Here is a 12,523-nt window from a genome sequence, read left to right on the forward strand (position 1 = left end):
CCAAGCTGGTTGACTGAGTTATCTCAGTAGGTAAGACTGCTTGAAACTCCTCATTATTAATGAGAGTTCCCGTAATAAAGAGATGCCAAGGCTTTTCAACCTAACGACTTAGCTCAAGGTTGAGCAATAGCGTTTTTCTTTTTTCAAGAAGACAAGAAAGTTTGCTATCGTCTGTAGAGAAGCTCCGACTGGATGTGTCCCTGTCATGGCACAGGAGATGGCACACTTGGCCTGGTAGACTGCTGCCGAGGACTTGCAGAGACATCTTTTTTGTATTGCCTTGCAAAAAGCCTCTCTTTCAGAGGAGATGCTGGATAAACTCCATTCAGAAAGAGACACGGATGTCACCGAGCTGTGATGTTTCTGCAGGTGTGGTTGTCACAGCAGGTTAGACCAGATGGGGAGCTCTCTGGGTATCTCGGACAAGATCACAAGGTTTGGGTGCCACTAAGGTAAATTCTTGGGTTTGGCATGCACAAAACCCTGTTGAAGATCCTTCTAATCAGGCAGAATGGCGTTAAAGAATAAGCCTCGGGACAATCCCACAGTTGATGGAAGGCATCCTCAAGAGCCACTCCCTGATCCGTTACTGGTGAGCAGTATATGGCGAGCTTCCTTTTGAGGCTAGGTGCAAACATGTCTATTACTGGGGAATCACATAAAGTCAGAAGACTTACACCAATGGTGGCTGAGTTTATCAATAATGATGTTCTTCCAGTCTGGAATGAACCGTGCCAACAGGACTACTGCATTCTCTTCACCCACAAATGGGCTTATTTTGCTAGCTCATAGAGGTAGTGAGAGGCTGTTCCTCCCTGTTTGTTGATGTACACTAAGGTAGCGCTGTCACTCATTAACGCTACTGAATGGCTTAACAGTTGTTGTTGAAAGGAATGCAGAGTTAGAAGAGCTACTTTGAGCAATTTTAGATTGATATGCAGGGATTAGGCCTCCTAAGACCAAAAGTCCAGGTGCAATCTATCCTCCCAGATGTGCACCCCAGCTTTCCTTAGATGCACCATGCACCCAAGAATAGACACATCTCCAGACTAGGTAGAGAGGAGGCAGAAAGCACTTTTTATACTCATCAAGAATACTCCTGGAGCTGCCAGTGAAGTAATTACAGGAGGTGAGGATCTGTCATCAACTGCAATTTCAGAGGTTTCTGGAAGACTTGAGGAGATCACACCAGTTTTCTCCTGAGGGGGCTGCAGAAGGGGTGATGACTGAGGAATCTCTAGGTTTAGCGATGGCTAAGACTAATACGAGCTTCTCCACTGACGGGATGCCCTGATGCCCTTCAACCCTAAGGACGCCCATGAACATTCCACACCTACAGACAGGAACAGCAAGGCAAGACCGCATGCTCAAATTTGGTTTCTCTATCATTAAATGCAACTGCTCACACTGAAAGAAGAAGAAAGAAAAGATATTAACCGAGTTTAGTTGAACAGAGAGTACACCTGTGTATCTTGGAGGTGAAAGACAAAGTGGTTTAAGAGAGAGAGAGAGAGAGAGAGAGAGAGAGAGAGAGAGAGAGAGAGAGAGAGAGAGAGAGAGAGAGAGAGAGAGAGAGAGAGAGAGAGAGAGAGAGAAGGGGGGGCTTTCCGGCCACCCGCTTGTAACTACCGACACCTCGTTATAAATTTTAACAACTGAGTTTCCAGCTTAGCTCAAATCATACACCTATTAAAGGACGAGAATTTGTATCCGTATATGCACAAAAAACTTTTTTTATCACTTAGGTGACCAATAGGAATAATACTTAAGATGAAAAGAAAAGGATGAAAGAATTACTACAATAACTACGCAAAAGTATGAAATATTTTCAAACAGAATCATGTAATTTGAGTAGGTAGGTTAGAAAGTGTGGGATCATTCCCAACTCAAGGGGCCTTCTCTGCTATCCTAAGGTGCAGATGTTGAATTTCTTTGAAAAACCTTGGTTGTTCTGCCTTTCAAGCATCACAGAAGCAGGCCCTAATGAGGCAATTCTATGAATCTTGTACGAACGCATTTTGACAAGAAACACAAATCTAATCACACCTTTAAGAATGACTGAATGTGTCATAAATAAAATTATATCTTTAAATCAACATCAGCTGATTCCCTTATAAATTAACATACAGTTGAATGCAATACTAATTGGTAAATCAATGAAAATTCACACACTTACTTAAAATGTCAAGTGCAGTTAGTAGAATTTATGTATTTACATACGCATATAATTATATATATTAATTTAAAAAACACCACTGCTTATAATGCAATATAAAATCAAGTTTATTCATGCTTTTAGTGAGAGCAACTTTCAGCATGAGATAATGAAGGGTTTAAATAAATCTAAATATCAAAATCTCAATCCAAACTGCAATTCAAGATGAAAAAAAATGCAGGTTGTATCATTTTTAAACACTTAACTAAAGACATTATTAAATGGATGCATGTTCAAAAGGCCACCACTATTGATTAGTAGGTATATCAATAAGTATGACAATCTGGGTATATTTGAAGCTCATAAAAGCAGTGTATCTGTCTGTTTTTGTTCTGTAGCAAACTCATGGCGCATTTGAATAATACACCCAAAACATACCTGCAAAATACTGTGCTTAGCATTCAGATCAAATTGAAACTAACTATGAAACAAAGCTATATGGCAAGGAAATTTCTTTTCCTTTTAGTACTCTTTTAATATGGTTTATAAGACTGAAGAGGCAAATTCTAAACATTATATTTACTTTCATCACCATCTACTTTCATCATCTCCTTCGCCTATTGACGCAAAGGGCCTCGGTTAGATTTCGTCAGTCCTCTCTACCTTGAGCTTTTAATTAAATGCGTCTCAAGGAAATTTCTTTTCATTTAGTACTCTTTTAATATGGTTTATAAGACTGAAGAGGCAAATTCTAAACATTATATTTACTTTCACCACAATATATTTTCATCATCATCTCCTATGCCTATTGACGCAAAGGGCCTGGGTTAGATTTCATCAGTCGTCTCTACCTTGAGCTTTTAATTCAATTTGTCTCCAATCATCATCTCCTAATTCCAATATACTTTATTTATCTAAAATCTTTAAATACAGTATATAGAATTTCTTTTGAATGACAGAATGATTAAGACCAGATTATCAAAGAGTAAAGTTAAGTGGTAAAATTTATGTGAAGAACAAATTTTGCAGATGGTTATTAATGCCTCGAGTATTAGTTTACTTTCTAGAGTATTGCAAACTCACATATCTGTACTTAACAACTTTCTCTATTCATGATGATAAACAACATTTAATATACAGTATTAAGCAACCCTGGTGGTAACATAAAAAAATCCTTTAAAAATTGCTTTAAGGAATTAAAATTGTAAATTATTAAGTAAATAAAAGGCATTTCACACTCCAATCAAACAAATGTCAGTCCTACAAAAAAACTAGTGAACAGCAGAGCAAACGTGTTCCAGTACGGGAAGGAGTATACTGCATATTGAGGGACGTAATGCTTAATCTACTGCACTCGGAATAATATAATATCCACACGAGAAAAACTTTTAATGAAGCGATACAAATATTTCATTAAAATCTTCACTAGGATCAGAGGACAAATATTTCATTAATGTCTTTACTAGGATCATAGGACAAATATTTCATTAATATCTTCACTAGGTTCAAAGGACAAATATTTCATTAATATCTTCACTAGGATCAGAGGACAAATATTTCCTTAATATCTTCACTAGGATCAGAGGACAAATATTTCCTTAATGTCTTTACTAGGATCAGAGGACAAATATTTCATTAATATCTTCACTAGGATCAAAGGACAACACGTTCATGGGAGGTAATAAGACAGTATGAAAAATGCCATTTATCACCTTAAACCTTGAAAAGCTTTTCGTCTATGCGCAAATATCTTCAACAACTTAAATCATCCAGCACTAAAGAGTTAATTTTCAGCACTACAGTACTTTCAAGCACACACTGTAACACAGTAAGAGGATGCTACTTTAAAAAAGAACAGTCAGAAGATGTTTAAATAATCTAAAACACCAAATGTTAGTTGGCAAATAAACTAATGCAATTAAAAGACCCGGGCATACAGTATTATATAATGGCCTAAATATTAGAAGTACAGTAAAGCAAACAGAAAATCTTGGGAAAACCATTACAAATCATTTTACTACCTTCCTATATAGTTTTTTCTTGACAATTTGTAGAAAAGAACTTGGGTCTGCGTTACTACTGTCAGTTGGCTCTGCCTACATAGAACAATGAAAGACCAGAGATGGCTAATACAGTATAAAGAGAATAAATTATTTAAGCTACAAAAATATAGTAAAATTTTACAAATGATACAGCCAATAAAAATGGATTTGGACTTCTTACATTTAAAACCTACCAAAAAAGCAAAATTTCCCAGAAAAATAAAACCTAACAGATACCAATAGACCAGTGGTTCCCAACCTGGGGGAAATTTGAAGCTTCGAGGGGGGAAATAATTACACTACCTACTAACTAAAACAAGCGGAAAATATCCACGTAGTATGTGCGGCAATTTGTTGTTAGCCATTCAATTGTGATATGATCATATCATTTCTCACTGACATGATATTCATGGGGAAAATTGGAATATCATGCCCATTTCTGAGGCAGGCGAGTGGGCATGAGGGCTGGGCAGGGCATGAAGGGGGAAATCTGGTTGGTTGAACTAGGTGCAGGGGGGAAATGACAGAAAAAAGGTTGGAAACCACTGCAATAGACTGTACTTACATGCACAGCACACCAAGTCTGATAAATGTCAATACTGTTTTCACTTACAGATACCACCAATACCAAATATCATAACATGAATGATCTCTCTCATAGAAAAAATTGAAATGCATCCTATTTTTTAAGCAATAATATCAGTACTTAAAATCTGTTCAATAACCTAATGCATGAAATTAAAAGTGAATGGAGGCAGCCTCAAAACACAAATTGTATAACTTAAACACAGAAATCCATATCACAATATTTTCTCTTTATTTTCATACATATTGTTTTTGAGAAAATAATGGTACATGAGCTGTAATAGAATTACATAACACCACCATAAAAATTGCCAGCTACTACATAAATATTGTTAACAACAGATGACCGATTCCAAAGTTAATGTTATCACCGAAAAGCATACTAAAAGAGGGTGACCTTCCTAAAGCTTTGTGTGCTGTATATATTTAAAAAAAAAATGTTTATGCAATATTTATATACTAGGGTAAATCCCACTCCTCATAGGAAAAACTTAGAAGTTCATGTTGGTACACCTCGAACTACAGAAATAATCTTAAATTCCATTAATAAGAAAGCAAAAACATGGAAAAATGTGGCAGATACAAGAACCTTCCAGCTGCAAAAGGGTATATTGCACAAGAAAGAGAAAAACAAGAAAAAGCCACATCAAAAGAAGGGGATAATCACCAAAAAAAAAAAAAAACATTACAATTTGGGAAACTGGGATTTACCAAAAAAAATTTAAATAAACTCGAAGATGGGAATTGTAATGTCAATATTAAAAAAAAAAATAAAACATTAAATACTCAAATTCTAAGGTACAATATAAAGGTGCAGTACATCCACCTTAGAGAGCAAACTCTATCCAAATTAAGACATAAAAAAGGCTGTCATGAAATCATGTTATCTATGTCATCCTAAAATTGATAAAACATAGGGGAATTATCCTAAACTTCATAAAACATAGTAAAACAAGTATATTAACAACATGAAATATCTAAGATAAAAAAATCATATTTGTTTTTTACTAAAACTATTATTGTAAAAACACTTGTCTTTAAAAATAAAAGACTGAAAATTGAGAGTCAAATGATTTCTTTATATAACAACCAAAAATCACACAATATAATCCTGAACAAGGTTGGGAAATACAATCTCACAAAGGCCACCCTTATCCAAAGTGGGATCCATCCTAAAATTTGTTCCTTGCCAGTTATAAGATCATCTTTTGATTAAAGGCTTACAAAAAACTGCATCACAATTTGTATAAAACTCTTAACAAGAGGACTAACAAACTTAATAAAACCATAGTCAAAACAAGCAAAATAATCTTGTTTTCAGAGGTAAAAGTAAATATCCAAGAAACTTTAAAAAAAAAAAAAAAACAAGGAATAACTACTGATCCTTAACCTTTCAAAGCACAATCTTCCACAGAAAAATAGTGGCGATAAGAACAAGAGAGAAGATAAAGTCACCATGTAAGATAAAATCATGTAAGAATGTTTAAGTGATGACCATATCCCTACAACACAAATGAAGAAACAAATCAACAGGAATAAATATATGTACAGATATAAAGTAATGTACTGTAATGAAACGTCAAAAGTGGAACCAACTAAAACTACAACATAATTTCGTAAGAAAGCTACATATTCATCCATATACCAAGGCACTTCCCCCAATATTGTGAGGTAGCCGACATCAAACAAATGAAAAGGGGACCTTTCCTCTCTACATTCCTCCCAGCCTGACAAGGGAGTAAACCGAGTTTGGCTGGTACTGCTAGGGTGCCACAGCCCACCCTCCCCCGTTATCCACCACAGATGAAGCTTCATAACACCGAATCCCCTACTGCTGCTACCTCCGCGGTTATCCAAGGCGACCGGAGGAAGCAGCAGGGCCTACTGGAACTGCGTCACAATCGCTCGCCATTAATTGCTACATATGAAAAGGCATAAAGATATTTGTGCCTGGTTAAAAATATAAAGTCATAAACAGCCACTCTTGCTACTACATACATGACTAGAAAAGTACAATACCTTCTCCAGGTGTAGGAAGGATTCTACTCAATTACAGTACTGCTCTTTTGAGGGAAATGTTGTCGGGATGACAGTGCCATTCCAGAAAGCACCCTTTTTAGGTCAAAATTATCAAGATGGGTGTGGAATTACCCAGAGGTCTTTCGCTGAAGGGGGGATTCCACCCTTCCCTAAGAATGTAATCCCTTTTTAAAAGGTTACCTTAAAGGGTTTGAAGATTTCAGAGAACCACTAGGGGTTGTGAGATCTTTCTCACCAAAAAATATTAGATACCTAAGTAAGCAAAAGGCATCATGGTGATGATTTACTTAATTCCAGACATTCAGGATGGTGGATATCAACATTCGGCAGACAACTTTTCTTTGGTGTCTGTCATGTCCTATCTGGAAGTTGGAGCTGCTCAGCTATAGCATCACTGTGCAAGCTTACATATGAGTCTGTCTTAAACTTTGCTAGGATAAGTCATGGCACGACACCAGGTATTGGTATCTAAGTCTGGGAAAACTGGAAAGTAGAGAAGTTTCTCTACAATGGTGAGCATCTTTTTTGTTAATCCTTGGTAGATAAACCCAAGACAAAAGATTTAGTCGATAATATTTCTTTGACGGATTAGTGGAGAAAAACAACGAGGTTTTCTAAGGGGCAATACAATAATTGTGATCAGAAACAGTACCCAAGGCTCAACACAAGTCTATCATTTCAGCTATCAATTTCCTTCAAGGCGGTAGAAAGCAGCAGCAACAACCAATTTCTCAGGCAGAAGCTAGCATGTAGACCCTATCATTGGGAATTCAAAACACCATCTATGGTCAACAAATGGTTATGGACACCTGAAGAGAAGACTGTTTGGGAAACCAAGCAATATTTAGCGTGAGAAAAATAACCCAAGGTGTATGAAAGATGGCCACAATTCTGGCCACAGACAAAAGCAAAGGAAGACTATCCTTCTGCAGATTAAGGTAACCCAACAAGATCCTAATATCAAGAATACAGTACCTTAATAAGATACTGCAACTGTAAATTTAACATTTGAGATAAAAATATAAATTGTGGTATATGATCACTCTCGATGCTATTGCTTATGCATTATAATATTACGATTCTTGCAAAGTTCAAAGTCTCTTAATATCTGTTTGGTAAAGGTAATTATCATTGGCCATGTAAGCTTACTCAAGAGCACAATAAGTCCAGAAAGGGAAAGAAATTTAATAAAGTGTGTAGCCTATGAAGACCATAAGTCATTTTGTGATAATCATTATATCAATTTGGTTCTATTGTTAACCCATTAATATCCCAGATTCCTGCAATAATCCTCACATGATTATTCCAATATCATGGAAAAGTATCCAGCACCAGATAAAAAAAGAAGATACAAAACCAGACTAATCTTGTTCATGTAACTGAACTCATCAGAATGAATAGTCTGACTATGACATCTATCCTCCTGAAGTTTCAGAAAGTCATTAATTTCATGAAAGTTGATCTACATGAAATTAACCTTGGTCAAAACATGGTTAAATGTAGCAACAACAGTGAAAACATAATTTCAACAAATTATAATTAGAAGCACAATCATTATACATCAATCATGTAGCAAACATGTTACACCGTCACCAAGATGAGGAAAACGCTATCACGACAAAAGGTAGAAATCAAAATGAAAAGGATACCAACAGTTACATGATTACTATTGAGGGAAATGAAAGAATAAAAGGGTAAGAGAAAATAAAATAACAATCACAGTATAAATAAGGTCGGAAGAACCAGTAAAGGAAAGTATTGAAGGTAGTTAGAGCTTCCTTTCTTCTTGGATATTGCTTACCCTATCTGTCTTTAATAACAAGGTGCATACACAAGCCATTTTCATCAGTGAAGCATTTATATAATTTTGATGCTTGCAGCACATGAAAACCATTGAAATGCAAAACCTTGCAATCATGAAAATGCACAAGACCATATAAACTCATATCTATAATAATTTATCAATCCCAATGCCTTTTATAGTAAAGCATATGATGGATAAAAACAAGTGTATTATTATGAGCTGAATCATCAGGTAAATGATCTACAATGCACAAGTAATGTAGACCAAATGTATTCTAACTACCTTAGATGAGAAATTCAACTGCTGTGATAAAAGTTTATATAAAAGGTAATAACATTCTACAGGTAATACAATTTCTTACCAATTCTCTCCGTAGCTGGATGAAAAACTGTTTCCGTTTAAAGGATATCTTGACAATTTTCGCCCAGCTAAAGGTGTTCATTTTGATACCATTTTGGAGCACAACCAGACCTATCGCAGTTACACCCAAGTGTATCTCGCGGTTGGTTGAATCCTGAAATGAAATGCTAATTGAAGAATCTATCACTGTATACATATGTATGTTGCAGGCATGAATAGTTGCTCCCATGATGAGGAGTATATAGGGCCAGCTTCTGAATGGGGGTGACAGTGCTAATTATTATTACTTGCTAAACTACAGCCCTAGTTAGAAAAGCAGGATGCTAAAAGCCCATGGGCTCCAATAGGGAAAATAGCTCAGCGAGTTAAGGAAATAAGCATACAGATTGAATAATGCACCTGAGTGCACTCTCAAGCATGGGAACTCTAATCAAACAGTTGAGACAGGCAAGTAATCCCTTGGGATACTGAAAGTCCTGGCACTTTATTATGGAATTATGTCTCCCCCAAAAAATATTTATACTTCTTGGGACTCATTAATCTAATTTATGAATGAATATAGGTATAAAGGCCTTGGGGATGCTAGGTATCTAAATAACACTTTGAAAAGTGAATTAATTTGACTCTGTCTTGCAGGAATTGAATTAATGTAACTTGAGCCCCAAGGTAGTAGACCTGCTCATAGTATCTAAATTTTCACAATGCATTCGTGCTTGAACTACTGAATTGAACAGAGAATACAAAAATACTGATCAGCAAATATGAAAGACAAAAAATCAATAATGGTAGGAACCAAGTGATTAGTGAATTTTGTGTTTTTAGCTGTGCGAGAAAAGGTCAGGGGACTTGGTTGGGAAGTCCATACAGTAGATTTATACATTCATTAGATTTATACATTTAGTTATTAGTCTAATATAAAGATCTAATAACATATAGCGCATTCTCATAGTGGTGAAAGAAAAATTGATAATACTATACTGTATATTTAATGCGATTAAAATATAATAGCTGTCTGAATAGCATAACATAATCAGTATCATTGCTTGAGGGTACACTCGGGCACACTATTCTATCCTATTTCTCTTCCTCTTGTTTTGTTAAAGCTTTCATATTTTATATAGGAGATATATTTTTAATGTTACTGGTCTTTAAGTATTTTAATTTTCCTTGTTTTCTTTCCTCACTGGGCTATTTTCCTTATTGGAGCCCCTGGGATTATAGCATTCTGCTTTACCAACTAGGGTTGTAGCCTAGCAATTAATAATAATAATAATAATAATAATAATAATAATAATAATAATAATAATAATCAAAGGGATGGGATTTACCAGCCCAATGAGTCAAACTTGACGAAACTATAGAAAGATCAAATATCGACGTACCCTTGCTTTGTGTAAATCGACGCCATAGAGATCTAACCGCTTAGCATGATCTAAGAAATTGAACTCTGCATCAGCTGGAGTTTGCCCTCTGTAAACAAAAACAAATTATTAAAACAATGCACCTTTATTCTTCAATAATTATGAACTGCATATCTTAGTCTTTAATAAATATATCTTAGCCTTTAATAATCTAATAAATAAAAAATAATAAATTATTATATAGATAAATCCATTTTTAAAAAGAATATTCCCTCTGTAAACAAAACAAAAATTCAAAATAATGAACCTTTATTCTTCAATCATTATGAACTACATATCTAAGTATTAAATAATCTTATAAATGAAAAAAATTACAAATTATCATATAGACCAATTCATTTTTTAAAAAAGAATATTCCCTCTGTAAACAAAACAAAAACCAAAATAATGAACCTTTATCATTCAATAATTATGAACTGCATATTTTAGCCTTAAAGAATCTTATAAATTAAAAAAAAAAAGATGACAAATTTTTATATAGACAAATCCATTTTCAAAAAGAATATTCTTCTATACATCCTTATAGTGGTCAAGTACAATAATATTTTAAAAATTTCCTTAATCATAACAGCAACATTGGATATAAAATCAACAAAATGTTACTTAAAACTGCCTAATAAAGAAGACATGTTAAGTACCTCCTTCCCTCTGAAGGATGCAGGAGATTACACCCGTTTAAAACGACTTACTTATGTAGTTTGTGTAGTTCAATAATCTTCTTCTCTATTTCATCATTTTGATTTGGGACGAGTCTCATATCAGAGAGGTAGGTGTTTCCGTGCTCATCTGGACTGTAATCACCGAGCTCAGCTGAAATAAACATTGAATTCATATATCTCAAACCAATCCACTTTTCTTATATACTCATACTGTACTGTACATTCACACATTTGAACGTACACAAACATAAAAACTGTATCATAAAACTGTATCTAAAATGGATATACTGTATCTCATACCAATCCACTTTCCTTATATACTCATACTGTACTGTTCTTTATTTTGCTGTATATTTACTCATTTGAACGTACACAAACATAAAAACTGTACCATAAAACTGTATGTAAATTGTACAAAATGTACAGGAGGATAAATATGAATGAGGCAAAAGGGAATGCTAGGAATAGAAATTAATGACAAGCGATTGTCGCTTGTGACCCAGTTACAATAGGCCCTGCTGCTACCTCGGGTCACCTTATGGTGACCACTGAGGTAGCGGCAGTAGGGGAGTCAGCATAGGAAGGTTCCTTTGAGGTGGAAGATAGGGGAAGGTGGGCTGTGACACCCTAGCAGAACCAATCAAATTTGGCCACTGAGTCCCTTGTCAGGAAAGGACCCTGCATTATCAAAGATAGCATGAAAATATCCTATTCACAATTAATCAAGACTGAGCAATCCATGAATGTGTAACCTTAACTATTCTTCCACCTTTGAGCACAAGACTTAATTCTACCAATCACAGGCACAATTAACCAAAATCTAATTCGACAGAACAAAATTACGGACCTTAATATAAACATCAAATAAACATAGCAATAATGTTATCTGTGATAGGTCTGTGGGAACAAGGTCATCTATGATGATGTTCAAGAACTAAGTTATCTGTGATGGGGTTCAGGGAACAATGTTATCTGTACTGTAATGTGCTTCTATGAGCAATGTAATCTATGATGGGGTTCTGGGAACACTGTTATCTATGATGGGGTTCAGGGAACAATGTTATTTACAATGGGGTTATGGGTACAGTGTCATCTGTAATGGGGTTGTGGGTACAAAGTCATCTGTAATGGAATTCTGGGGACAACATCATTTATGATGGGATTCTGGGAACAATGTAATCGGTGATGAGGTTCTGGGTAAAATGTAATCTGTGATGAGGTTCTTGGAACAATATAATCTGTGATGGGGTTCTGAGAACAATATCCCTCTAAGGTGGGGATCTGAGAACAATGTCATCTATAATGTGGTTCTGGGAACATTATCAATTATGATGATGAGGTTCTGGGAACAATGTTTGCAATATCATCTAAGGTGGGGTTCTGAGAACAATGTCATCTGTAATGAAGTTCTGGAATCAATATAATTTATGATGGGGTTCTAGGAACAATATCATCTA

General features: G+C 35.3%; 1 protein-coding gene across 1 annotated transcript in view; it reads right to left on the minus strand.

The window, feature by feature from the left end:
• The window catches only part of LOC137648037 (tyrosine-protein phosphatase non-receptor type 4-like), a 72,067-nt gene that overhangs the window by 34,626 nt on the left and 24,918 nt on the right, over positions 1–12,523 (minus strand). The window contains exons 5-8 of the mRNA XM_068380980.1: positions 11,097–11,217; positions 10,369–10,456; positions 8,988–9,140; positions 4,177–4,251 (exon numbers count right to left, since the gene is read on the minus strand). Of these exons, the coding sequence (XP_068237081.1) occupies positions 4,177–4,251; positions 8,988–9,140; positions 10,369–10,456; positions 11,097–11,217 (437 nt within the window). The remainder of the gene's footprint in view (positions 1–4,176; positions 4,252–8,987; positions 9,141–10,368; positions 10,457–11,096; positions 11,218–12,523) is intronic.

Source organism: Palaemon carinicauda, chromosome 10 (assembly GCF_036898095.1).
Source record: "Palaemon carinicauda isolate YSFRI2023 chromosome 10, ASM3689809v2, whole genome shotgun sequence".
NCBI classification, from domain to species: Eukaryota; Metazoa; Arthropoda; class Malacostraca; order Decapoda; family Palaemonidae; genus Palaemon; species Palaemon carinicauda.